General features: G+C 30.5%; 3 protein-coding genes across 4 annotated transcripts; 1 reads left to right on the forward strand and 2 right to left on the reverse strand.

The window, feature by feature from the left end:
- Nucleotides 1-113: 113 nt before the first annotated feature.
- Nucleotides 114-14,301, reverse strand: LOC119683079 (peroxisomal N(1)-acetyl-spermine/spermidine oxidase-like). Its single transcript, XM_038096684.1, has 5 exons — nt 13,778-14,301; nt 2,635-3,040; nt 1,775-2,573; nt 611-731; nt 114-544 (listed from the first exon to the last, which is right to left on the reverse strand). Exons 1-5 carry the CDS (start codon nt 14,003-14,005, stop codon nt 362-364), a joined length of 1,737 nt encoding a protein of 578 aa, XP_037952612.1. The 5' UTR covers nt 14,006-14,301; the 3' UTR covers nt 114-361.
- Nucleotides 5,644-7,086, reverse strand: LOC119683080. The gene is made up of 3 exons (XM_038096685.1): nt 6,671-7,086; nt 6,339-6,519; nt 5,644-6,277 (listed from the first exon to the last, which is right to left on the reverse strand). The coding sequence occupies exons 1-3, from the start codon at nt 6,776-6,778 to the stop codon at nt 5,667-5,669; spliced, it is 900 nt and encodes a 299-aa protein (XP_037952613.1). The 5' UTR covers nt 6,779-7,086; the 3' UTR covers nt 5,644-5,666.
- An 8,482-nt stretch (nt 14,302-22,783) lies between the features above and the next one.
- LOC119683081 (protein TAPT1 homolog) lies at nt 22,784-25,432 on the forward strand. 2 transcript variants are annotated; one of them, XM_038096687.1, is made up of 4 exons: nt 22,784-23,275; nt 23,349-23,947; nt 24,001-25,228; nt 25,288-25,432. In XM_038096687.1, exons 1-3 carry the CDS (start codon nt 22,837-22,839, stop codon nt 25,192-25,194), a joined length of 2,232 nt encoding a protein of 743 aa, XP_037952615.1. In that variant the 5' UTR covers nt 22,784-22,836; the 3' UTR covers nt 25,195-25,228; nt 25,288-25,432. The 2 variants fall into 2 exon arrangements, with proteins under 2 accessions (XP_037952615.1, XP_037952616.1); XM_038096688.1 differs by having other exon boundaries at nt 24,001-25,201.
- The last annotated feature ends 1,361 nt before the right edge of the window (nt 25,433-26,793 follow it).

A 26,793-nucleotide genomic window follows, 5' to 3' on the forward strand; every position in this document is an offset into this window, starting at 1 on the left:
ATTATAATCAATAAATAAAATATAAAACAGAATATTTAATAAAATAAAATTGTTTAATTAATTTACTTTTTTAAATATAACAACGTGATTAATAACGAAATAATACATGCAAATCTGTGTTATATACTTATAATCTAGAATAGATTTAAATTTATAAACAACATAAAAAAATATCATATAATGTGCATCTAAGCAAATCTCACAATTCCATAAACTCGTCACACATTCAGTAATAAGACTTTGTTTTATATAATTTTTTTTTTTAATATGCAATTTGCGTTCTCTGTTGTGCTTTAGTTTGAGTAATGTTTTGCTAACATTAGTAGTACTTCACAGAACTTTTTATTTACTGTCTACATACTTAATCTAAAGCAATCCCTTGAATCCAAGCGCTCAAATCGCTGCCATCAGATTCCAATGTTATTTCATTGGGTTCATCACTTTGTAAGAGATATTGAGCAGCGGTACGACCACTCAAGTAGGCACCATGTACTGTTGAATAAAAACTGGAATGAGTATGCTCACCAGCGAACACTACAACAGGCTATGATAACACAATAAAAAACAATTAAAATATTTTTTTTTATATTAATAATATATTTTTTTTTACTTTTGTAGCATGTGGACTCGCGTAAAGTGGTTGTGCTAAGTTGTCAATATCCTCTTGTGTAGCACCAACTGGTATGGATGTATACGATCCACTAGTAAACGGCTGACTATGCCAACTTGTACTGAAAATACATATAAAGAGTTTAAAAAAGGTATTTATTATAAAACAAAAATTTGAAAAAGAATTGTTGATAGTCCAAAAGAAAATCCTAAACATAATTAAACTTAAGAATGGTTACGAATCCTTTTTAGCGTCTAACAAGACACAACCTTCGAAATATCTTAACAGTGATATATCGCATTTGCGATACGTTTTCTATTAAAGTTGATAATATTTTTCTGAGAAAAGTTGTCGGAAAAATTATACAAAATCGATTGCTATCGCATTTCTTTCGAATTTCCGAGGCATTTATTTTTTTAAAGGATACTTTGCATGAGGAAATATTTTAAATGTACATATCAGTGAAATATATAAGTCTGTGTTTATATAATTAAATATGAGAACTAATTGTCAATATCATGGCATTAAAATTTGCTGGATATAAGTATTTTACTAGTATACTTGATTCCAGTATTCTGTTATTGAATAAAAAAGAGGTTTTTTTACCGACGAGTAGCAAAGTACAACAACAAAAATTCATTTTATATTATTTTAATTACTTGAAGTTTTGGCTGACCATACAGCTGTTTCGAGTATTGCCAAATACCTTCATTAGTGGTCTTGGAAATAATTATTTTATTTAATTATTCATAAATAATTTTTTGAGACTGCAAGTATCAGGAATCGAGCTCGTATCCTGCTAAATTTGAAGCTCAGAGTTAGCGCCATCTAACCAACTGACCCAAAATCGTACTTTACATTTATATTCGCTTATTTTTCCGGAGTTTTGTTAATTTGCTATGAAAGTTTTATTAACAATTTCACTTGCTGTGTTTATATTAGAACCAAATCATAAACCAGGTGTAGAATAATTGAACTAATTAATTATATTTTTATTTTTGTTAAATTTCAATACTATTCTGTTTGTAGAAGTATTTTTTTCATGATTTATATATTCTTCCTTATGTATAGAACCTAATCTATGAACGTAATACTGAGAAAGTCATGCTAATGTTCATCGACGAGTCGAACGGGGAAATTCTGATTTTTAATCTATAGACTTACCAAACACAACGTTTTGGTTTGGGCACATATGGATCCTTTAAAAATGTTCTTAATATTTCTGTACACTTTTCAGCAACCACTTCATGCGATAAAGTTTCCATAAATTCCGCTTCACGTCCAGATACCCAACCCAAAAGCAATGTATCTGACATCTTTGCAAATGAGTATATTTTCTTAAACCAATTTTTGCTAAGATATTCAACTGATGTACGCTGCATATCGGTGGTACTTGATTCATAATCATCCTCATCGTCCCAGAGTAACATTATTTCAGAAATATCTGCACTCAGAAATGGTCGTTCATATTCTAAAAATATTTTATCTACTGTGCCAAACATTAAGTTTTCTATAGCTTCACGTTTATAGTGCGGTAGTTCTGGATCGAATAACGTTTTATGTGTACATTTGAGCACACCCAAAGGTATTGTGCATATCACATGTTCAGCATAATATGTACGCCCGTCTACACAATCTATGCGAACAGGGCTATCATTTGTATCACTAGACCAATCACAGCCGCTATCAGATTCAATTGAACCACCACGAATACCTGCTGCAGCAGCACCAGCTGTAGGATATTCAGTTACAGTTTTTTCCGAATCATCAGAATCCTCATTTTCAGAATTTTCATTGAGCGTATCTAAACCGGTAAGAGTCTTTTTTCGTTTCCAGTGTATTTTTTTAACTGGACATTTCATAACTATAGCATCTTTAGGTATTTGTGCTGAAAGTGGTTTTAAAATTGAACTATATCCAGCAGGCAGTACAATATTACCGCCTTGTAATTCCGTGTAACTACCTGTAATGTATATATTTAAGTTATTTATTTGAAAATGAATGCTCTATGTATTATAACTCACCTAGTTCTAATAGATCTACTTCGTTCATATTACTACAGCCAGTAATGCATGTTTCACGTTTAAGCAAACAATTAAAAATTAGTTTTCTTAAGCGTTTTTCTTTTGGATCTTTCACAGAATTTAGAAAGATTTCGATTTCGTAATTAATGTGCTCACCAACGCTGTTTATATCGGGCGGTGGTACATATTGACATAGAAAATACTCATCACAACGACGCAGGAAACACACATAAGCCTCATAGATTTCTTGCAATATGCTGAAAGGAACTTGATGGCCATCTTCTGTAGATGCTACTACTTGATGAGGCTTGGGCACATTAACTACACTGACTAGACCATATTGCACTGCCATTTCAAAAATTGGATTTCCCAATACTCCATGTATCCAATTCGCGCCAAGTTCAACCTAAAAATAATCATTAAAAATTGGTAACGCTAAATAAGTTTTAAAAAGTAAGAATAAATATTTTACATTTAAATAATGTGCCCACCACTGAAAAAGCGTTAAGACTATAAGGTTTTTATCACGTTGGTCGAATTATGAGTATACTTAATTATAAAAATATAGCACACAAATTAGTCCAACCTAATTCTTTATAGCGTAACTTGATAAGATTACAAAGCAATCGCTGCTAAGCGGCATAACATTGCATTACTAATGCATTTAAAAGGTAATAAGATAATTAATTATTTATTAGTGAAGTTATTGATAAATATAAATAAAAATAAAAAAATGCTTCATGACTTAAACGTTCATAATACCTTACAGAGAAAAAAGTTGAGCAGACGGCTTGGCCTGCAGACATACAGTGAAAGTTACTACATTTATGGATGACAGTGATGACAATAAACTGCTGATATTCATGTACTTTGTATTTAATACATTTTGATTTGAAAACAAATAGAGAAAAATGCAGTTAATGCGTAAATCTATCTTAAATTAAACACATAATAAAAATAATCGATCAAATAATAAACTAAAAGTTTATAAAATTTATTTGTTCTTACAATAGTAGAGTAGACTTAAGCGTGATAACATTAAGTCTACAATATATTTATAACAAGCAAACTTATCGGATCTCTTCAACTTCATCTGGAACACCAAATGGTTTAACAGGGATTACAAAGGTTATCAACTCGCCTCTCCCGGTAAAATTTTTTGAGGACATCACAATGGGCAATATATGCCTCCGAGTAGAAGTGCTGACAACGGTCAGCATGCGCTCTTTCGAACCTAACCTAACCTATTAATAACAATGTATAGATATAGATTTGAGAGATTTGAAAAAGTAACAAATAGCTGTGCAAATCAATCCATAACTCTACGAGTTTTAAATTATTGTTATCGTTCAGCGTATACCGAACTTTCATATACTGGATTCAAACGAGAGTTTTTTGTAATTTTAGCTGTCATGTTTGTAATTTTAGTTGCGAATGCAAATTGAAGATACGGTAGAGTACGTCTGTATCTTCGGTGGCAGAACCAGATCACCAACGATTTGGAGGCGCTCGGTACTACCAATTGGCAGCAACAAGCAATTAATCGGGCTGGCTGGCGGAGTATATTCGTCGCGACCAAGGACGACTCACGTCTGTAATAGCCAACTATGTAAGTAAGTAATGCAAAATGAAAATTTTTGACAGTTAAAATTATGCGCAGTCCAAAATCTTTCTTATAAAATAACATAATCTACTGCTCTGTAAGCATTTATTACTCTGCGTGCCACACAAACAAGCATCCCACAATCAGTCAACCTATATTCAGTATTGCATCCGTCATTTACTTTCTTCGTATCATGAAAAACGTATACGTAATGCAGCCGAGCGTACATCAGTGAGAACGAGTATTCACGGCAAATAACCACACTATTGAATTGAAATGAATTAAGTCCTGTTGATTTAGAACTATACTTCATTGCACTGATAGTTTCAATTAGCACCCCACAAACTTTCCCTTCATGCATAACAGACATTCCATAACGGTAGATAACACTTTACGCTTTTTAGTTCAAGAAGATTTAATAACTTTTCCCTACACGCAATATGCCGATATAGCTTATTTATTCATACAATATTATCTTACTGTAAATCTTAACTCTAAATTTTTACTATATTTTATATTTAAAATAGTTACTAAAATATATATAGTATAAATATATATTATATTTTTCCACTATGTTTATAGTAGAAAAATTTAAATTAAATAGCTGTGTTTAATAAAATCGGCTGTCAAATGGACATGTCCTAGTAATCCGAACCGTGTCCCTACCATATTTCTTTCAGAAATAATTTAAGACCAATCTTTTTTCAACAACATACTTTGAAGGTTTACATACAGGCAACAATAGTTGGATGCCAGATGGATGAGGTGTGAAAGCCTCATAGTTCAATTTGTATAACTTGGGTAGGGTATTGTTTTTAATGACTTGTACATTGACAGTACAAAGTAAATAGTAAAACAAAAAAAATCTCGTTTATTTTAAAAACCACCTTATCTATGAATGATAATATGTATTTGCCAATATTCCAAATAGTTATCAGTCAGACTACCCTTCAAAACTTTTCTATTACTATAGCCGTATTCCCGATTCAATGCAGTCTTATAATATAATTATGCTATTGTATAATTATAATATAAACTGTAAGTTTATTTAAAACCAGCCGAATGTAAATACAAATATTTGAACAATTTCAATGTTAAATATAAGCTGAGTCAATTAAAGAATGGGGCGCCTCCAAGCTTAAGCTTGGATCTGTTTAAGACTAGACAATGACAGAATAAGTGTTCTGGTGTCTTCTCGTCGTGCACCGATAAACACAATCTGTAGTGATTTCGACAAAGTCCATGTTCTAGCTCCATGTCATCCTATAGTTCAGTAGATCAAAGGTACTGACGTTATTTTAGTTACTATTACTATTGTTTCTATGGAGACTAAAACAATAGTTGATGGTGAAATAAATAGGCAAACAATATAATCAGTAATACTTAATTAAATGGAGTGTATTTAAAAAGAAAAAGTATTTAACAATAATTATTTTGTCTTGTATTTATACGCCAACTCAATTTCGAATTTCGCAATTCGTTCATCTTTTTCGATTTTGAACATTTTTAATTTTTCTTCTGTTTCGATTTTTAAAGCCTTTAATTCCAATTTTCTTTTTTTGAAATCTATGTCAGCCCTCAGTTTTTGCTCCTTTAACTTCATTTTTCTTTCACTTAACAATAATTGTTGTTGATGTTTTTCCTTTCTCCAAGCCAATTTCAATTTGCAGATTGCCATTCGCTCAGCTTGAAAATCTGCAAGATCAGCCGACGAAGACCTGTCCACAAAGGTCTTCTTTGGTAAATCATTATTTCTTGACGTCGTTGTGGAAGAACTTGGCTCTGCTAAGTCAATTGGAGCTCCTTCTGTTGAAATCGCATTCTGAGACTCAATAACTTCCTCTTTGATATTCACATTATCACAAACAACTTCGATAAAGTAAGCGGTTTGCTCAACGCAACCATCATTGGACAAAGAAGTTTTAAGCGGATCTAACCTACTTTCAGTGTTGACCACTGAAGTAATCTGTTGCTCATCGGATGTTTTGCATAAAATTTCAGTTAGTTGATTGTAAAAGGGGCAAATTTGTAGAACTTTTCCTATATAAATAATGACTTGCAATCAGATTTTCGTATTTATGGTAGATATAAGAAAGTTTACCTTCAATACTGGTAGCTTCTGCATCCGATTCAAGTAAATCAGCTCCAATCGTATTTCGCCAATCGTTCGCCTTTTTATATTTCGCCTTCAAGTGCCTTACTTTCCACCGTATTAAATCCCATGTAGTGTTTATACCGGTTTTCGCAATTAAATCTTTATAATAAACTTGCGCAGTTGGATCCTAGAGATATTCGTACATACATAATAATATTACATATGTATTGTTTGAATTTGCATATGATAGCTGCAGTTTCTAGTGAAAACACAGCAGGTACTTTCAACCATTTGCTGAACCGATTATATAAAACCTTGCAAACGTTTTCTGAACTTACCTCTAGTGCCGGATTTTCTTTGATATAATTTAAGATAATGTTAATTTCGTCATATGTCCATTTCTTGTGTGTTTTTAGTCTTTTTTTTACTAATTTTTTTGCAACCATTTTCTCAATAAAAAATACAGTGTCTGAAAGCGAACTGCGTAGAGTAAGGACGTCAGCTGTTTAACTTGTCAAATCAGTGTGGCATATGCACATAGCAAACTTATGCATTTGACATTTTCAGTGTTGCAAATGTGTGCAAGCGCAAGAAATGTAAAACTTCACATTTTGTTTTTCTAGAACATTCGCACCGAATCGTGCACAGTTTATATATACGAGAGTTATTTGATAATTTTTTTTACAATATGGTAATATTGGAAAAAATAAGCCTAGCATATTTCTCTGATTAGAAGGCTTTTTGTGTCACGACGTACAAATTATAAACAATTTATAAAATAAGAATAATTTTCTTTGTAGCTTTTTATTTGTCGAAAAAAAAATAAATAAATAAAAAAAAAAAGTTTGACAATTATTATATAGGCGCGTCCGGGATGCATAAATGAGATAGCATTTCCATATATTGTGAAAAAAATCTGTTGTACATCAAAAACGTAGCCATGTAAACGCTTCCAAAGAATGTTTGCGAATATTTTAGCGTAATTTAAATAGTTTTGCATTCGGAAGAGTGTTCATAGTACCGAAGAACTTGAGGGCGTTATTCTTAATGCATTTTAAAATTGTCTCAGTTTTATAGCCTCGGTTATGCCATATTTTTTTGCGTTCACTAGTCTTCTTAGAGCTATATTTTGATAGCTATATTAAAATTTGTTTAACATAGTCTGTACGTTTTACCAAACGCTACGAAGCCATTAAGTAAGCTTAATCTGATTAATAGTTTATATATTAAGACATTAAATTGATTTCTTTGACGAAAGAAACTAAATGCTTAATGTAAACTTTTGTCTTCAATAGAGATTTTTATCGGATAGTAATGAAATTACAACAGCAAAAATTTTTACTAATTTTAATTAATTGAATTTCTTGGCTGCTATACAGCTATTTCGATACTGCCAAATACCCATCATCTTGAAGTGGTCTTGAAATTATTTCTTGTATTTATTTAATCGTAAATTTTCTTTTGGGACTGCAAGTACAATGGGTTGAACTCGTGCCCTGCCAAATTTGAAGTTCAGAGTCAGTGTTCTCATTAGGCCACTGAACCAAAGTTGTATATAAGTTGTGTATTCGAACTTGAAATTTTGTTTATTTGTTGTGAAATTTCATTAAATAATTCAATTGCTGTATTATATTAGAATGAATGAATATTAGAATGATATTTATTATTTGCTGTAGAACAATTTAATTATATTTTTTTATATTTCAATTATTGAATTTTAATAGTATTCTTTTGTAGAGTCATTATTATATATATTAAGATTTTGGTTTTGATAATAATTTTTGTTCCCAAAAAGAGTCTTAAGAGTTCAGTGTTTTAAATGGTATGCATTTATCTTCTTCCTTAACCTTAACCTTCCTTAACTTCCTTGCATACATTTGCAACACTGAAAATGTCAAATGCATAAGTTTGCTATGTGCATATGCCACACTGATTTGACAAGTTAAACAGCTGATATTCTTACTCTATGCAGTTCGCTTTCTGACACTGTATTTTTTATTGAAGGGTAGAAAGGGGAAATGAAATCGCATGAGTAAATGTAGTTAGAAATTTTTTTTTTCTAAATTTTTTTTGTCTGTTCAGAGATGCATTTTCAAGACAATTAAAGCGTTAACATTAGGAATAAATTTAATTGATTTGATTGATTTCCTATGAGATTAAAAGTCTTACTCTGACATAATGATAATAAAGCAAAAGTGGCAGTTAAGTAGCATCAAGTGCAGCAATTTTCACATTTCAGTGATTTTAATTTTATTTAAAATTTCTTATTAATTATTTTAAATAAACATGCATTTCGTAGTCTCTCTCGATACAATCGAGAATTAATTAAAACAAGTTTATTTAGATTGAATCTGAATTCACTTGAATAGACTTGTTCCTGCATATCACTACACTAATGACTTTTTTATAATGGATCATGTCTATGAATGACATTTGCGAAAACAAGAGATCTAAATCCAAGCCCGCGTTTCGCTACAATAACCGCCAGCGGCACTTGTGGATTTTTATATGAATAAAATCAGGTTTGTTTTTTAAGTGGCAGCGAATTTAACATGGAAATTAAAATTGGGTGCGATGCATGCTCTTTCATATTAAAGTAATTTTCACAAATTATAATTTGCTATAATTAAAATTAGTATTTGACAGCAAAAACTGCTATTATATACGAGAAGTTGATGTATTGTTATTTATCGTAACAACATCAGATACACTGTGTAGAGGCGATCATGGTCTTTTGATTTGTTGCTTCCTTTCACGTCATATAGACGAAATTATTGGCGCTCTCAAGGTGTCTTAATTACGTGATTTGCAAGATAATTTCTTTTATACAATTTTTTGTACTTTCCTAACAATAGATTACTTTTAATAAGTCTCATTTTTTTTCTTTAAATTTATTAAATATTTTTCAAAAACATTTACATAAACATATTTATATTGCTATTATATAGCATCAATATTTGCTCAACAAACTAGTAAATTTATATTATCGCATCAAAATACGTCACAGAATGAAAGAGCTGATTCCATTATAAGTATATAATTATATGTGTATATGACACATAACATATATACTTCACCTAATATAAAAATATTTTTTTAAAGGCTTATGAACTCAGAATTTTTTAAATATTTTGATTTCTACTTATAAAGTATATGCATATTTTTTTGAAAACGGCATTTGTCAGTACTTATTTTATTTTAATGGCAACCGAGATACATACATATGTACCAGAACTATGACAACAAGATCTCGGTTCAAGTCACTTAAAGTTCTGGTCTATAAACACACGCTTTAAATCATTAAAAAATGTTCGGTGTCTCTATTTCAGAAATAGAACTTCAAGCACCCTTTTATTTCATAAAAATATCTACTATAAAATCAATGTAAAGGTTGAACTCTAACCGGTATTTCTAGGATCCAATAGCTCTATGTATGGACCACAACTAGCCTTTTTAACTTTAACTAACCTGACCATTTTTAGTAAAAAGGGTGTAACTTTTTACTATCTTTTTTATTGAACGAAATTCAATGCCAAATAAGATTTGATAGATAATAGTGCTAACAGAAAGCATTGGGTTTTTCAAATAAGAGAATATATACATTTATACGTGGGTTATTTTTTCATAGTTCTTTCGCAGTATCTAATATGTAATATATTTTTATATTATGTACTTTATTTTCTCAAGAGGCATTACAAGAACTGTAGTCTATTTTATAGTCGCATAATGATTGCAGAGCTATAATAATTACAGAGATTAATATGAATAAAGTAACACTCATCTATATACTTGATTTCGAAGGATTCAACGGTAACGAAACAATTCACAGAAATTCCTTAATTCCTTTTATGGGACTCGAGCTCTTTTAATTTAAGATTTCTATTTTTTAAGAATTAATAAAATAGGAGTTTATACTATAGTAATTGCTGGATGATCAAGTTATTCTTTACTAGCGGGATTACGTGCAGTAGTTCTAACTATTTTTTATGAAGTTAGTTTAACTATAATTTTGTTATCTTTTATTTTTTTAATCGAAGTGTATAATATAGTTGTTTTTAAAAAATATCAATATTTTAACTGCAAGATATCTACTTGCCAGAACGCTTGGGTAGGTACGTACAAGTATAGAATAGATTTGTGTATCAGTCCGAAAGGCATAAGGCAATTGCTCATTGATAATAAAACTATTTGCAATCTTCTCTGTTTAAACAGAATGAAACCTATATTAATTAGTGGTTTCTTGAGTATTTATTAGTTTTCTTTCAATTTTGATGTCAAATGCTAGTACTTTCCTGGTGAATATTACCATTCTTGATAAAAGTATAAGAAAGGCCAATTTTATGATGAAGTATACTAACGCCCACAATTCTGCAATTGTTAAAATATAGATACAGTGTCTAAAGCATACTGATAATAACAGTTTTTGTGTAATGCAAAGGGAAACATTTCCTCATCACATGATATACGATTGTCAGGAAGAGATTTACTACTTTAATTTAGTTTTCATTTAACCGGATGAGGTCTAGAGTGTTAAACCAAACAATATATTTTGATTTATTAATAGTCTTAAAATTTCCAGTCTAGTAACTTTAGTAAACTAAAGTTATATAGTTAGTAAACTATATCTAAGATTAAAACAACAAATGTTTAAATCAGTATTATAACTTCTAATAATTATAATGAAGTCAATACTAATAACAAATAGCAGTTGAGTTTTATTACTTAATTTGCTATAAAATAACATTTAAGTGCAAAAACATTATACTGGTTATTATCATTATTATTATACAATTATGTAACATTACTTTATTTTAGAATTATTAAACTTACCATATATATTACAGTATTTATAGAAAGAATTATCATATCATATATATGAATCATATGACTTCAAAATAGCGAAATAACAACATTATAAGAGAAATGGATATGACTTCTGGAATATTACATGTATATAGTAAATTAGGTTTAAATCCAGAGTTTAATACCAATTACTATGAGATTAATGGTTCCAAGAACGACCGGGTCTACGTCCCGGAGGCACTCATTCGGGATATGCCCAGAGGGATACAACAACAACAGATTAATAATCTTATTGATTTTTAAACTAGTTATTGAAAACTAATAAAACGAAAGCGATATTCACGATCTCGAGTACGACTTCGGTAATAGTGTCAAATGGCAAGTAAAAAAAACATTTCTAGTGTCATTTATTTTTGGCACAACACTATTACCATATTATTTGATTACCGAGTTCCTTACTAAATACTCACTTTATATAAATTAATCTTATCTATTAATAAATATTATCATTTATAAATTGTTGCGTAAAATTAGTGCATATATACTAATGAATAGTGATACCTAGTCCAGAATTGATAGAAGGAGCATTCGAGAGAAAAATATTTCGGAAGATCTATGGTCCCTTACGCGTTGGCGATGAGTATCAAATTAGATGGAACGATGAAATATAGCGCCACATTGACATAGTTAAGCGCATAAAAATTCAGCGGCTTCGCTGAGGTGGTCATGTTCTGCAAATGGAAAAAAGTGATCCGGCTAGAAAGGTGTTTGATTCAGTACCATTGATGCGGAAACCATTGTTCGGTGGAAGGACCAGGTGACCAACGATTTGAGGGCATTCCGTACTACCAACTGGCGACAGCAAGTAACTAATCGGGCTGGCTAGCGGAAGTTAGGCGACGCGGCCAAGGACGACTTACGTCTAAGTAAGTCCAGAGTTGTAGTCAATTATTTTAATTATTATGTGGAAGCATAATAAAAACACGCATGCCAAGCAATAAAATTGTTCATGCTGCACTCGAGTGGAATTCGCAGGGAAGAAGAAATCGCAGTCGGGCGAGAACAACATGGAAAATAAGTATTAATAAAGAAAGGAGCAAATCATTAAGTGAGCTAAGAGCAATAGCTCGCGATGGTAGAAATTGAAAATCTCTTGTGATTAGACTAAGTTCATATATTATATGTTATTTCTGAACATTTCAATAATAATATTAATAATAATAATAAGAACACGGTAAGTTGAAACTTGCAAGTTTTTAGATTGCATGAATATAATATGAACAGCAGAATATAATCCAAAACTATACTTTAAGTACGAGGCACGTCGTATTCATTGAGAATTTAATCTTTAATTTTATATTCTCTTATTATTATTTTAGATCGGCGGATGATACGAAATGTGCAAGTGGTAATCCTATACGTTACCACGACTATTGAGCAATTTTTTCGTTTTCTATATATGTTTAAGTTTACAAATTCTATTGAATATTGGAATATACTTATGTTTAGATAGCTGCGATTAATATTTAATAAAGGGTTCTTCAGTAATGTGCTTTACAGTGGAAGAAGAGATTGCATATTGAAAGCTGTTGAACTCTGATTAGACAAAATTGTCTTATAGGATTTTTATTTTATATGTAATTAATTGTTAATATTGATTCCTGGTAACAAAAATCAAAAACTCCTTTAGTTATATCCCTTACCCTTAAGGAATATGCCGTTGATGTGGTCTTGATCTCTAACAGACACGCTAATATGCAAGCCCAAATTACAGATCTCTCAACTAAGTGTGCAACAGTTAACACTAATATTGCTAAGACAAAATCCATGCGTATCAACAGACCTAACACCTACCAGCTCACAATAAGTAATACAATCGTGGAAAACGTCGAACAGTTTGAATACTTCGGCAGCATTATAACAACAGAAGGTGGAAAGCATATGTTCTTAAATTGTGATTGTAATTTATGGAACATGTCATAATAATAATGAAGGAATAGTAACTCCCCCGTTTATTTATGGACTGAGATATCACATATGTTAGATAGTTTTAAAGTATGGTATAAAGTAGGACAGAGTAATGGACAATTATATAAATAGAAAACCATTGTATTATAAAATAATCAACAATTTGCCAAAATTGTTCATTTTACACAAAACAAAATCAAAATAAGGAAAGGCCAAATAAACAAAACCTCAGGCAAGGACATTTGGCATAAAAATGCGGATGTGAAAGCTCGCAAATAAAAATAAAAATCGGCTGACTTTGCGTATGCGTCATTATTTACAACTTAGAAATGTTAAGAGACTTTTTTAAGTGAAAATATAAATAAAAAAGTCTAATTAAATTTTTCACATGTTTAGGCTTTTTTCACATGTTTAAAAATAAAAATAGTATAAAGAAATTGGAGCAGCAACAGCTGGGAACTAAAACTCTTAAAATTAAAAATACCAAATATAAATACGGAACACTTGCAAAGTATTAAAGAAAAAAAAACAATAGAGCGAAAAAATAAAAATAATAATAAAATAAAATAAAATAATAACAATTAATTTTTAGAGTCTTTCGCCTATGAGCTAATCCTAGTTCTTGCTTACATAATGCTTTTTGTGCTATACACCGCCCCACAGCGTTAACTCACTTTTTGCGTTCCCATAGGTATTGAGACAATTCTTCCGCCAATGCGATTTCTGGCCTCCAAAATACGAAAGTTCTCGCAACCATTTTGCTTTAGATGATTTGCAGCAGAAAGTCCGGCCATTCCAGCGCCCACAATCAACACTTTAACTCTTGTCGCGACCGTGTCACCAGCATTTTCATCTGTAGGCGATGGTGCTGGTGTGTGCGGAGTGGGAGCAGTCTCCCCCATAGCTCAATATTAACTTATAGTTTGTTTATTTTCGATTGTGTTATTAAGCAAAACATTTATAGGATTTTTTAAATTTCCAATATTAAAAACTGTTTTCACTGTCACCAAAATCGTTAAACATCGCACGGAATTTTTCACAGACTGATTTTCTCTATTGACTAAATTTCATAATTGCCTTTCTGATCGAATTGTCAAATGAAGTGTCATTATTTCTTATTATCAGCTGTTTTTATTGTTTTTTGTAATGCGCATGTCCAAAGACCGGCAATCGCCAAAATAAACAACACAAAAAAACTTTGAAAGAATTTGTATAATAATATTATATATTAAGAATTATTTATATAATTCCAATAATTGATTACAATCTTGTTTTTTTTCATGACTATTATGCAAAGTATATAAAACTTATGAAATTGATATTGAACATATTGTAAATAAACAGGCGAAGCAGGAGAATGTCAAAATTGTGATAACGAGACTCGTTAGTCAGTTCTTGTGCATACTATAAGAACTAGATTATGCATATTGTCATACTTGTTTTATAATAACTGAAGTAATATTAACTTATATTCGAAAAAAAAAATATTATCAATGCTTGTAATAGGCTTTGATATAAACAACAAAAACAGAACAGCAAAATTTGTATAAAATTGAAAATGGAATTGATATATTGGCGATTTTGATTAGTAAACCTAAATTCAAACTATATTCATTCTTGATGTCAAACTTTGTTGCGCAGTCGAACATTACTAAAGTAATCCAACATTTTTGTAATAAAGTTAGTACACATTTAATTTAAAATGCATAACTTAAATTAAACTTAAAATTAAATCCTCATTAAACGATTTCTTTTAGACCATGTGCGAGTTCGAGTAAATTGATGGTAAATTGAGAGAAATAATAAATGGTATGGTAGTGAATGTTAGTATTTACTAGAATTTTGAGTAGGTTAAATTAGATAAATTAGGTGTTACCATTGTGAAAATTTTATGATGTTTAATAAATAAATAAATTTGAAAACTTGAAACCAAAAATAAAAAATAAGTGCAATAAATAATGAAATATCTACATTAGTGCAGTGCAAAAAATCCCTAGAAAATTTCAATTTATTTTACCTCAATTTACTCGAACTCGCACATGACCTTAATGGCGAAACTTTCATATTATGATAAGCTGACAGAACTTTATAAACCCCACTTAATAATATATCACCCAAAAAAATTTATATATATAATTGACATAATAATTAATATATATACATTTTATATATTAATTACCTTTGTTTATACCTTAGCTGTTGTTTGTGCACATTTCACATATGAAATATATTACATATATTTCAGCTTTTGAAAATTTCCCCTGTGGACAATTTATCTTCAAAAGTCACATCAACATTTTTCGCCTTAAATGAGCTGATTTATTGTTAATGATTTCATTTATAAGAAAGACTTATATATGGTAAATTATCCTCATTAGTAGTTATAATGATCAAAACTACGTAAATGAGACAGTTTGAATGTGCTATAACATTAGTAGTTTTAGATGCAGTGGAAATATGGGACGTGTGCGAGTTAGACTAAGTTGCGTTCTAAATGTGGGAAAATCGAAGTTGTGCCGAAAATGTAGTGATGTGTCGATACGTGTTAATAAATGGCTAAATGTGTGCAGTGCAAAAAATCCCAAAAAATCTCCCATTCGGTTTAGCATCCACTTAGCCTAACTTGCACACGTTCATGATATAACTTGCAAAATAATTAGTAATATAAAACTTTATAGTTAGAAATATAAATAGTATTAATATGTAACGAACTTTTGGTAAATATTTTGTAAGAACTGCCAAAGTATATTATTAAAGTTAATTATTAAATTAATTATTAATTTTTTATTATTAATTATATATAATTTATTTATAGTACATTCACACTGTCTCGTTAAAGCTCTTGTTCGTTTATATTAATGAGTGAACTGATAGAACTTTTATAAACTTCACTTAACAATATAACATATAAAAAAAATTAAATATATTACTAATATTTTAAATCATTTATATACATTTTATCAGTGACGACTGCTCTAAGCTGTGGAGGTATGCGGTGCACACCCTATTGTCATATATTATATATAAATTTTGTCTATGAAAACTCAATGAATATGCATCTCTTAGCTGCTATAGTTGCAGCTCAAATCGCAGAACATTTCTACTATATTTCGTCTTTCCCCTTTAAGTAACTGCATTCACAAATTTTTGTCATTAGTAATGCTTAAGAAAAATGAACAAAATAATGCGCGTCTGCTTACGTTGGTAATATGAGACATACACTACGTTTACGCGAGTCTTAAAATCAGTTTTAAAACTGATTTTAAAATTTGTACTTAGAGCGTTTACGCACAAAAATTAAAAGCACTTTTAAGGTAGCTGTCAATCAATCAGCTGTTTAACAGTAAACAGAAATGTTGATTTTAAACATTTTTAAAATGAATAGAGTAAAACTACAAATTGTTTTGCTTTTATTGCAAAAAAGGAATATTATAACCAAAATTGTAGAAAATAGTAATGAAGCAACAATGCAGATTTTTAAAACATCTCGTAAAAAATTTACAAAATTACGAGAAATGCGATTGCAGCTCTTTAAAAAAATGGCAATAAGTTTCGCTAATGAGGCTTTAAGGAATGTAAGTGTTTTTATAAAGTTTTTCATAAAATATTTAGAATGCATTTTTGTTTTTAGCTTCCACCACGTATAAGAACTTTTAGCAAAAGGAAGAGAAGTTCGGAATGGTGGGATGTTGAAGTTCTGTAGTTCTATGACGATGAACAATGGATTGTTGATTTTAGAGTGAATCGACAAATATTTTTCAGGCTTGTAGATTTACTTAAGGATAAAATGGCACCAGCAGAAAATACTTTCGTTAAAGGGTTGAATATTCCCAACCTGAACATATGTACAATCGACAAAATTTGTCGTCCGGACATCTTATGCGAGATCATATATGCACGTACTTGGCGAGAAAATTTTCACTTCTACATAGAAGCAATTAAAAAAATAATGTAGAAAAAACAAATTTTAAATTAATTAATTTATACTTTTTTTATTTATAACAAAATGAGCTTAATGACAAATTTAAATAATTGAAAATAATAAACTTAACTTAAACTAAACTAAAATGTTTTAAATATAAAGTCATCATTACGGTAAAGTTAAGATTTTCAAATAGAGAATAAAAAATAAACAAGTTTAATTAATTTATATTATATATTTTTAGCAAAAGTGAAACACACGGTCCGATGTATTTTTAACATGTTCTTTACTTCGCTTTATTAACTATACTAAAAATGAATAATGAATAATAATTACAAAAGGAATATAGAATAATGACAGGCCAGAGTTGCCAGGCAATTAATATTTAAAAAGTACTTTACATAACAACACCCCCTCTTAAAGTGCTTTTATTATGTATAAAATATGACTTTAATATTTCATTCCTAATTTCCGTAAGCAATTAACATGCTTTTCTGTAGTGAGTCCTTTGGTAAGGACGTCTGCGGGCATTTCTTCTGTTGGCATATATTTGATTTTAACAGTGCCGTCGTTAACCTTGCTGCGAATAAAGTGATAACGAATATCAATGTGCTTTGTCCGTGGATGATACCTGAAGCTTTCCGTTAATTTTTGAGCGCTTTGATTATCATTAAAGATTTCAATTGTCTTACTTGTAATGCCAACATCATCAAGGATTGCCTTTAGGTATAACGCTTCTTTTGTGGCCTCAGATATGGCCATATATTCTGATTCAGTGCTTGAAAGCGCTACTGTACGTTGCTTTCGAGCTTCCCAACATATCGCTGCTCCTGATATAATGAACGCATACCCTGAATATGAACGTCTATCGTTTAAGTCAGCGCCCCAATCAGCGTCAACCAGACCATACAATTCTTCATTGTCTTTCTCATACAATAGACCATAGTTGCTTGTACCTTTAAGGTATCTTAGAATTCGTTTTGCTGCTTTCCAATGTTCCACGTTATAATTTGAATTGAACTGGCTAAGAAAGTTTACAGCAAACGCAATATCAGGTCGAGTTGTAACAGCTAAGTACATTAATGCTCCTATCAAGCTTTGATAGGGATACATCTTCATAACACCTTCATCAATTTTTGTTGGTTTCGTTAACTTAATGTTCAATTCTATGGGAGTCTTCACTGGTTTACAGTCTTTCATATTGAACTTTTCAATGATGCTTTTTGCATACTTCTCTTGTGAAAGAAAAACTTGATGCTTGCTTAAATTTTGATGAAACTCGATGCCAAGACAATTACTTACTATTCCCAAATCCTTCATTTCGAAATCATTCGCAAGTGCAGCCTTTATTTCTTTTATACGAAACTTATTATTGGACGCTATTAGTAAATCATCTACATATATTGTCATCAAAACAATGTCGTTGCCTTCTCGCTTAGTGAATACACAAGGATCCTGTTGTACTGCACTTAGACCCATATTCTGTAGTTTCTTTGTCAATTTCATGTACCATGATAGCCCAGACTGACGGAGTCCATAAAGAGCTTTCTTTAATAAACATACAGGTGACTTACTTGATTTAATCGCCTTTAACCAATGCTGCGCTGTTTCTTTAACTTTTCCACACAATATTGTTGAAGTTTTTCCCACTGGTTTTGATGAAACAACTTTGTTCAGGAATGGTATAAGATAATCGGGAATTTCCATGAAGACACTCTCTTCGAGCTCTCCATTTAGGTATGCTGTAATGACATCCATCTGATGGATCTCCAAATCCATTTTTGCTGCCAGTGCCGCAAGTAGTCTTATAGATGTTGAACGAGCGACTGGAGAAAACGTATCATGAAAGTCTTCACCTGGTCGTTGTGCAAAACCCTTCGCTACTAATCGTACTTTCTGTTTTTCGTCATCTTTAGTTCGAAGCACGAATCTATTCCCAATAACTTTTCGTGATTTCGGTCTTTCGACCACTTCCCATGTTTTATTCTTTAGTTGTGCCACCATTTCGTCTTCTAGCGCTTTTGACCAGGAATTTGTTTCATCGCTTTCAAGTGCCTCCAAAATCGTTACTGGAGTTTGATATGTAGTGAGAAACGCCATTTCACAATCTTCAAAAACGTTGTTGTCAGGTTCATCATCTGAATGGTTTTTATCAGCAATTTTTCTTACTGAACTTGTATTTTCGTCTTCGTTGGATGATTCTTCACCATTCCGATTTGACGTGTAATATTCTTTTCGAGGCCTACCGCGTGAATTTGTGCGAATAAGTCTCGGACGACCTCTTCTACGAATGGAGTTTTCTTCTCGCGTATCTGTATTTTCTACAATTTTCGGATTGACCGACAGTTTCTGATTTTCACAATTTTCGAACGCAATATCGATATAATCATTTGTTTGGCAGTCGTTTTCATTGTTAATATAAATGTTTTCGTATTTATTATGATAGATATTTTTGTTTACGAACACGACATCACGGCTTATTGTTATATTTCGTTTTGTAGGTGACCACAGCCGATAGGCTTTCGCTTCGTTTGAATATCCAACAAACATGTAAGGTTCTGACTTAGAATCGAATTTATCTCTAGTCTTATCCTTTTTTAGGACATATGCTTTAGAGCCAAATACTTGAAAATGTACAATAGTTGGCATTTTACCAGTCCACAACTTGTGCGGTACTACACCGTTCAATGCTTTTGTAGGACACCTATTCCGAATATAGCACGCTGTATTTATGGCCTCTGCCCAAAAATTTGGCGGAACTTCAGCTTGTTTCATCATGCAACGGGCCATTTCAACTAGAATTCTGTTTTTACGTTCAGCAATACCATTTTGCTCCGGCGTATATGGAGCAGTTAAGCGTCTTTGTATACCAAATTTCCTCAAGAATAAATTAAATTCAGAATTAACGTATTCTCTACCATTGTCTGATTGTAAAGCCTTAATTCGTTTACCCGTAAATGTTTCTACTGCTCTTTTGTATTGCTTAAATACATTTAATACATCGGATTTTTGTTTTATAAAATATACTTGACAATAGCGTGATTTGTCATCAATAAATGTTACGAAATATTTTGCATCCGAATTTGATGCTGTTCTCATTGGTCCGCACACATCACTATGCACGATCTCTAATAAGTCACTTGTTCTAGTTTCTTTACTCTTAGGAAATGGTTTTTGTATTTGTTTTTCACTAATACAAATTTCGCAAGTCGGAAGTTTTTGTTTAGGATTTAATTTTAATCCGTGTACTAGGTTATTACTAGCCAATTTTTTAAGATCGTTTTCATTTATGTGGCCCATTTTCTGGTGCCACTTTTCAATGTCACATTTTTCTTCAGCAACTTGTGCAAAATGATTTTTATTTTCAACAATAAAAAGATTTCCACATCTTTTCGCTCGAGTTATAACCTTCTGATATTTGTCCAATACGATTGCATCTGAAGGGCGAAAATGCACTTCATATCCGCTGTCTACTATTTTTGATACAGAAAGTAGACTTGTACGCAAGTCCTCGACATATAGAACTTCTTTAAGATCAATGTTATTATCACGACCGTATACGTCTACAGTTATTTTCATTTTACCGACGCCGTTTATATTTGTTGTGTTGTCGTTTGCTAAGTTAAGCACTTTATTCGATTTTTGAAAGTCTGTAAAATATTCACGGTTTGCACTTAAATGGGCAGTACATCCACTATCTAGGCACCAATAATTTTCTTTTATTGAGCTAATAAATGCATCTTCAGCATGATAGCTAAAATTATTGTTTACAGATTTTTCCGAATTTTTCAATTGCGTGTTATTTTCAGCTTTTGCTTTATTTTTACATTCACGTGCAAAATGTCCGATTTTGCCACAATTAAAACATTGTTTGTTTCGTTTAGAATCACTGTATCGTTTGTTTTGTTTTGCGTTTCGGCTTTTATTTCGATTTATGTATAGAGAGTTTTCATCACTATGTCTGTCTTCTTTTGTCCTTTGCGATTCAGCTTCTTCTAATATTTTCACTAGAAGTATGTCTGGCTTTGGCAGCTCGTCGCGCGTTTCTAACGCGCACCTGAAAGTATTAAAAGAGTCGGGTAGGCTATATAGGAGCAGTATGGCCAGAAGCTCATCCCCGATGGTGACGTCAATTTCCTTTAATTTTGCCACGGCTTCAAAAAAATCGTTGAGGTGCTCTCTAACCTTTTCACCCTCCTTCATGCGCGAAAGTGCAGCCTTTTTCAGCAACGTCGCCTTGCGCGCAGGCCCTTTTGATGAATATGTGGCTTGTAGTTTCATCCACATTTCGTTTGAATTTGTGCATTCTGCAATTAATCTTAATTCTGATGCACTTACTGATAACATTATATCAGCACACGCTTTCTGATCAAAGCTGATCCATTTTGCAGCCGCTTCGCCCGTTGGACACGACGCAGTACCTTCGACATATGACCATAAATCGTTTTTTATGAGAATAGCTTTCATTTGTAATTTCCATGTATCGTAGTTTTCCGCGTTAAGCGGTTCAACTCGAATCACCGTTCCCGACATTTTTATACACGTATTAAATCTACTTTTTATGTGCACGTGCTTTTTACTTCGCAGTGGAAGCGTGCTGGGCCCATAACCTATTATATATTTTTAGCAAAAGTGAAACACACGGTCCGATGTATTTTTAACATGTTCTTTACTTCGCTTTATTAACTATACTAAAAATGAATAATGAATAATAATTACAAAAGGAATATAGAATAATGACAGGCCAGAGTTGCCAGGCAATTAATATTTAAAAAGTACTTTACATAACAACAATTTAGATTCTGGGATGCAATTAGGCTTTTTCTATATTTTTTGCCGTCTAACAATTTAATTATTTGTTTTTCTGCAAATATTTTAATTAAACATTCTTTCTCCTCTCTCATCCAATTTTTTCTTTTCATTTCCCTTTTCTCCATATTTTTAGTTATTTGGTTAGTGTTATTTGTAATAAAATTCAAATTATTTGTACCTATTTACTGTTAACAGCTGATAATTCAAATCTTAAACTGCTTTTAAGGTGTTTACGCAAAGCTTAAAAGTGACATTTCTTACTAAAAGTGATGTTAAACTACATTTAGTAAGCTAAAAGTGCTTTTAAGCAAAATTCAATTTAGGGTGTTTACGCGATCTTAAAATCAATTTTAAGAGCCTTAAAACAACTTTATAGAGATTTATATAGTGGGAATTGTATGAGCAATTTTCTGTTCTATTCAAATATCAACTGCATCCATACGAATCAAACATGTTGATTTGCCGAAGCACTTGGTTGTGCGGTCAAATCTGCAACACACATTTCTGTATATTTTTTTATATTTCGTCTCATCCCTTTTAGCTGTGGCACCAGCGAATATTAGCCGCCTGGCGTACGGAAAAGTTGGCCGCACATTCATACGTTGCATGTGTGTTCGATTTTGATCATTGCATAAACACATATGCTTCTGTGTACAAACCCTTTTGTTTGAAAAAATGAACTTAATCGTATATAAAATTATTAATTTAATTTGTTTAATATGTTATTTTGTGAATGAATTGTTAATATTATATTGTGAATATATTGTTGCTTAAGGTACATAGTTGTTATTAATAAATCATCTGATATATTTTCATTTATTATTTTCACTGCATTTTATGTATCAATTAAATATTTTATTAATAAAAATAAAGATTTTAATAAATACTTACTTCCGTAGTGACTTTGTTTACAGTTCAGCTGTTGTTTGTTTACATTTTACTTATGAAATGTAAATCAGCTGTTGTTTGATTACATTTTACTAACGATATGTATAACAAATGTTTCAAATTGGTAATTTCTTTTACGGGATTATTATTTTTATTGAAAATCAATGGCGATATCTAATAATTAATAGTAGGGAATCATATGTCATTGCATATCAAAGGAGAATAACAAATGCTGCCACTGTGCATTTAGAGACTCGATATGCATTTTCGTTTATTTTTCTAGTAAGAAGTTCGATCAAAACAAACTATTGTCAACAACATCAAGAGGATTTTTGTTTTATAATTATAATTATGAATCCCTTATTAAGGAAGCATAAAACTGACGCGGTTAAAAGGAAAATACATTTTCAAGCTGATAAGAGTTTAGAAACTCATGTAGAAGATTTAACCGATGATGAGCATAAAAAAAATCGTACGCACATTCACAAATTAACTGGAGCAACAACACAAAATGAAAGTCAAGATAAGAACAAGGATGAAAATAAGAATGGTAAGTGGGTGTTGGTGAAAAACAAGTTGCACATATAACTTGTTAATTTTCTTCCATTACATGCACACTTCAGAAGCGACGCCTTCATTTAAAGATTTTTTCAAAGTGGAAATGACACGTAGCTACATGCTGGAGCATGATGAGGAGCGTTTCACTGCACGGCGACAGAAAATTTACTCCTTCATACGCATACCAAGAGATTTGGAAAGGTTTATAGTGTATGGAATAATGCAATGTGCTGACTCATTTCTTTACATTCACACATTTCTACCCATACGCTTTGCTATGGCATTGTGGAGTTTGATATTCCGGCCTATAGCGAAATGTTTTGGATTGCGGCATCGCACGCAGTGCATTCTAACCACCGCTGAGATTTGTGATCTACTAAAGTGCACACTTTTTCTGTTGTGCACGCTGCTGATGATATCCATAGATACAAATCGTGTTTATCACATAATCAAATCTCAATCAATAATCAAATTGTACATATTTTATAATATGCTGGAGGTGGGAGATCGCTTACTCTCAGCTTTTGGGCAGGATACCATAGATTCATTGTTTTGGACCGCTACGGAACCAAAACATTCGAATCACGAGCATTTTGGTGTGATAACACATATAATATTTGCACTTATATACGTGGTGCTGCATAGTTTTCTAATAATGTTCCAGGTAAGTGGCTGAAAGGGAAATTTGATTTAAAAATCTAAAGCTTTTATTTATAGGCCACCACATTAAATGTGGCAGTGAATTCCAACAACAAAGGATTGCTTACAATTATGATATCAAATAATTTTGTAGAACTTAAAGGCTCCGTCTTCAAAAAGTTCGACAAAAACAATCTTTTCCAGTTAACATGCAGTGATGTGCGTGAACGTTTCCATTTGTGTGTGTTGCTCTTCATTGTGGTTATACAGACTATGAAAGAATTTGAGTGGAGCTTCAATCAATTCTGCGTTATGATACCAGACTGTGTGGCTGTGTTCTTTACTGAGGTGCTTGTCGATTGGTTAAAACATGCCTTCATTACGCGCTTTAACGAATTGCCGGAACACATATACAGGGAGTACACTACTAGCCTAGCGTATGATATGACACAAACACGCCAGAAGCACGCTTTTTCAGATCATTCAGATTTGGTGGCTAGACGAATGGGCTTTATTCCGTTTCCACTAGGTGTGGTGCTTGTTAAAGCCATCTATACAGCAGTTACATTCGATAATGTGGCTTCAATTGTCATCTTCCTATTTTCATTTGTGTTTATTATGGGTTTACGTATCTGTTTAACGATATGTGCGCTTGGTAAAGCATGTAAATTGATGAAGGAACACCAGGATGAAAAAAATTCGCAACCAAGTAGTTTTATGAATGTGCCACATATAACAACGCATTCAGCACAATCGAATCCGACCGTTAATTCGAGTTTTACTAATGTCACCCAAACAGCAAATAATACAACATCACGTATTGACGCAGCTACATCGCCTAAACATCCGCTTTATGGCTTAAAACGTTCGAATACATCTGATGATACACACGAACGCTTGTTTTCTTCTGGCTTCCACAGCACACCAAATTACAAAACGTCTAATTATGTCAAAAATCAATACGATGTTGAACTGAGTACGCAATCGTTGGAGACAGGCGCTACCGCTATATTCTCCAACAGTGATGTAGATTTGGAAGACGTGTGTCTTAATGAGAACGTGCTCGATCCAAACACGAATGCGTGCAATGTTTCGTTTCCTAACGATGAATTAGCACGTAGTGAACCCGATTTATTTTTGGATAGTAATTCCAGTTCATTGGAAAATATAAACAATTTATTGGAATATAAAAAGAGTCGCCTGGGGAGGCGTACACACAAACGTTCTGAATCAGAACCTGCCATTGCTGCAGCAACTGCTGGTACTAATTAATTGTGAGGTAGACAAATGTTAACATAAATATTAGGTGATAATGTTTCATTTTTAAAACTTATATTTTAATTATTTTAATTTGCTTTACTTCAGAGTTATTAATACTGGACGGTTTCATATTTTATTCCAGCTTGATAGCTGAGTCTGGGATGGGCAAAATTCTATGCTATATTGGCATAATTTCAACGGCAGCGGTTATTATTTAGTAATTTAATTCATTTTAATTTGCCTTTGTAGTCTTTACCATTTTTTGATTATTTATAATTGTTATTAATTACAATTCGAAACATTTATTACTTTATTGATTGAATAACTATAATTTGTTAATAACAAGATATTAATAATAATTTTTTTAATCGTAATTTCTTTATTAGTAACTTTTTTAAAAGTAATTTTTTTAATAGTAATTTGTTAATGATTTATTAATAATAATTTAATAATAATAAAACTGTAATAATAATAAATAATAATTTAACAATAATAAATAATAATTTATTACTAATAATTATTATTAATAACAATTATTATTAATAATATATTAATAATAATAATTTAATAATAATTTATTAATAAAAATTTAATAATAATAACTTATTAATAATAATTTAATAATAATAATTTATTAATAATAATTTAATAATAATAATAAATAATAATAATTTAATAATAATAAATAATAACTTATTAATAATAATTTATTAATAATAATTTAATAATAATAAATAATAAATTATTAATAATAATTTATTAATAATAGTTTATTAATAATAATTTATTAATAATTTATATTATTAATCACAATTAATATTATTAATAATAATTAATATTATTAATAATAATTAATATTATAAATAATTTATTAATAATAATTAATATTATAAATAATTTATTAATAATAATTTAATAATAATAATAATTTATTAATAATAAGTTTCAATAGTAATATACTAATAATAATTAACTAATAATATTTTATTAATAATAAAATACTAATAATAATTTGTTAATAATAAATAATAATTTATTAATAATAAATAATAATTTATTAATAATAAATAATAATTTATTAATAATAAATAATAATTTATTAATAATAATTTATTAATAATAATTTATTAATAATAATTTATTAATAATAATTTATTATAATTTATTAATAATAATTTATTAATAATAACTTATTAACAGTTATTTATTTTTAATAGCTTATTGAAGATATTTTTTTAATAATAGTTTATTATTAATAATTTACTAATAATTTAATATTTTTTACATCTAATATTTAAGAACTAATAAAAATACTATAATATAATTTATTAGTATACAAATAAAGGCAGGGTGTGAAATTCGTTAATTGTTTATATAAATTAAGTTACTTTAACGATATTGTATTAATAAATATATTTATATTATAGGTTTATATTAATTTATAGCTTAATAATTAATTAATTATAAATAAATATAAATATTGTATGCACACTTATAATATTAACGACAAATGTTAATTTAAAGTACATATATATATATACATTTTACAAAAATTCCTATAAATGTTAAAATAATTTTGTTAACATGTATAACAGTTTATCACAAAAAGTA

The sequence above is a fragment of the Teleopsis dalmanni genome, chromosome 2, assembly GCF_002237135.1.
Source record: "Teleopsis dalmanni isolate 2A chromosome 2, ASM223713v2, whole genome shotgun sequence".
NCBI lineage: Eukaryota > Metazoa > Arthropoda > Insecta > Diptera > Diopsidae > Teleopsis > Teleopsis dalmanni.

Coding starts and splice junctions, on each gene's coding strand:
- LOC119683080 (XM_038096685.1), bottom strand. CDS start 6,778: ATGGTTGCAAAAAAATTAGTAAAAAAAAGACTAAAAACACACAAGAAA. Junction 6,520..6,670: donor AAGAAAATCCGGCACTAGAG/GTAAGTTCAGAA, acceptor GAATATCTCTAG/GATCCAACTGCGCAAGTTTA. Junction 6,278..6,338: donor AGAAGCTACCAGTATTGAAG/GTAAACTTTCTT, acceptor TTATTTATATAG/GAAAAGTTCTACAAATTTGC.
- LOC119683079 (XM_038096684.1), bottom strand. CDS start 14,005: ATGGGGGAGACTGCTCCCACTCCGCACACACCAGCACCATCGCCTACA. Junction 2,574..2,634: donor AGTAGATCTATTAGAACTAG/GTGAGTTATAAT, acceptor TATACATTACAG/GTAGTTACACGGAATTACAA. Junction 545..610: donor CGAGTCCACATGCTACAAAA/GTAAAAAAAAAT, acceptor GTGTTATCATAG/CCTGTTGTAGTGTTCGCTGG.
- LOC119683081 (XM_038096687.1), top strand. CDS start 22,837: ATGTTTCAAATTGGTAATTTCTTTTACGGGATTATTATTTTTATTGAA. Junction 23,276..23,348: donor CAAGGATGAAAATAAGAATG/GTAAGTGGGTGT, acceptor TGCACACTTCAG/AAGCGACGCCTTCATTTAAA. Junction 23,948..24,000: donor GTTTTCTAATAATGTTCCAG/GTAAGTGGCTGA, acceptor TTTTATTTATAG/GCCACCACATTAAATGTGGC.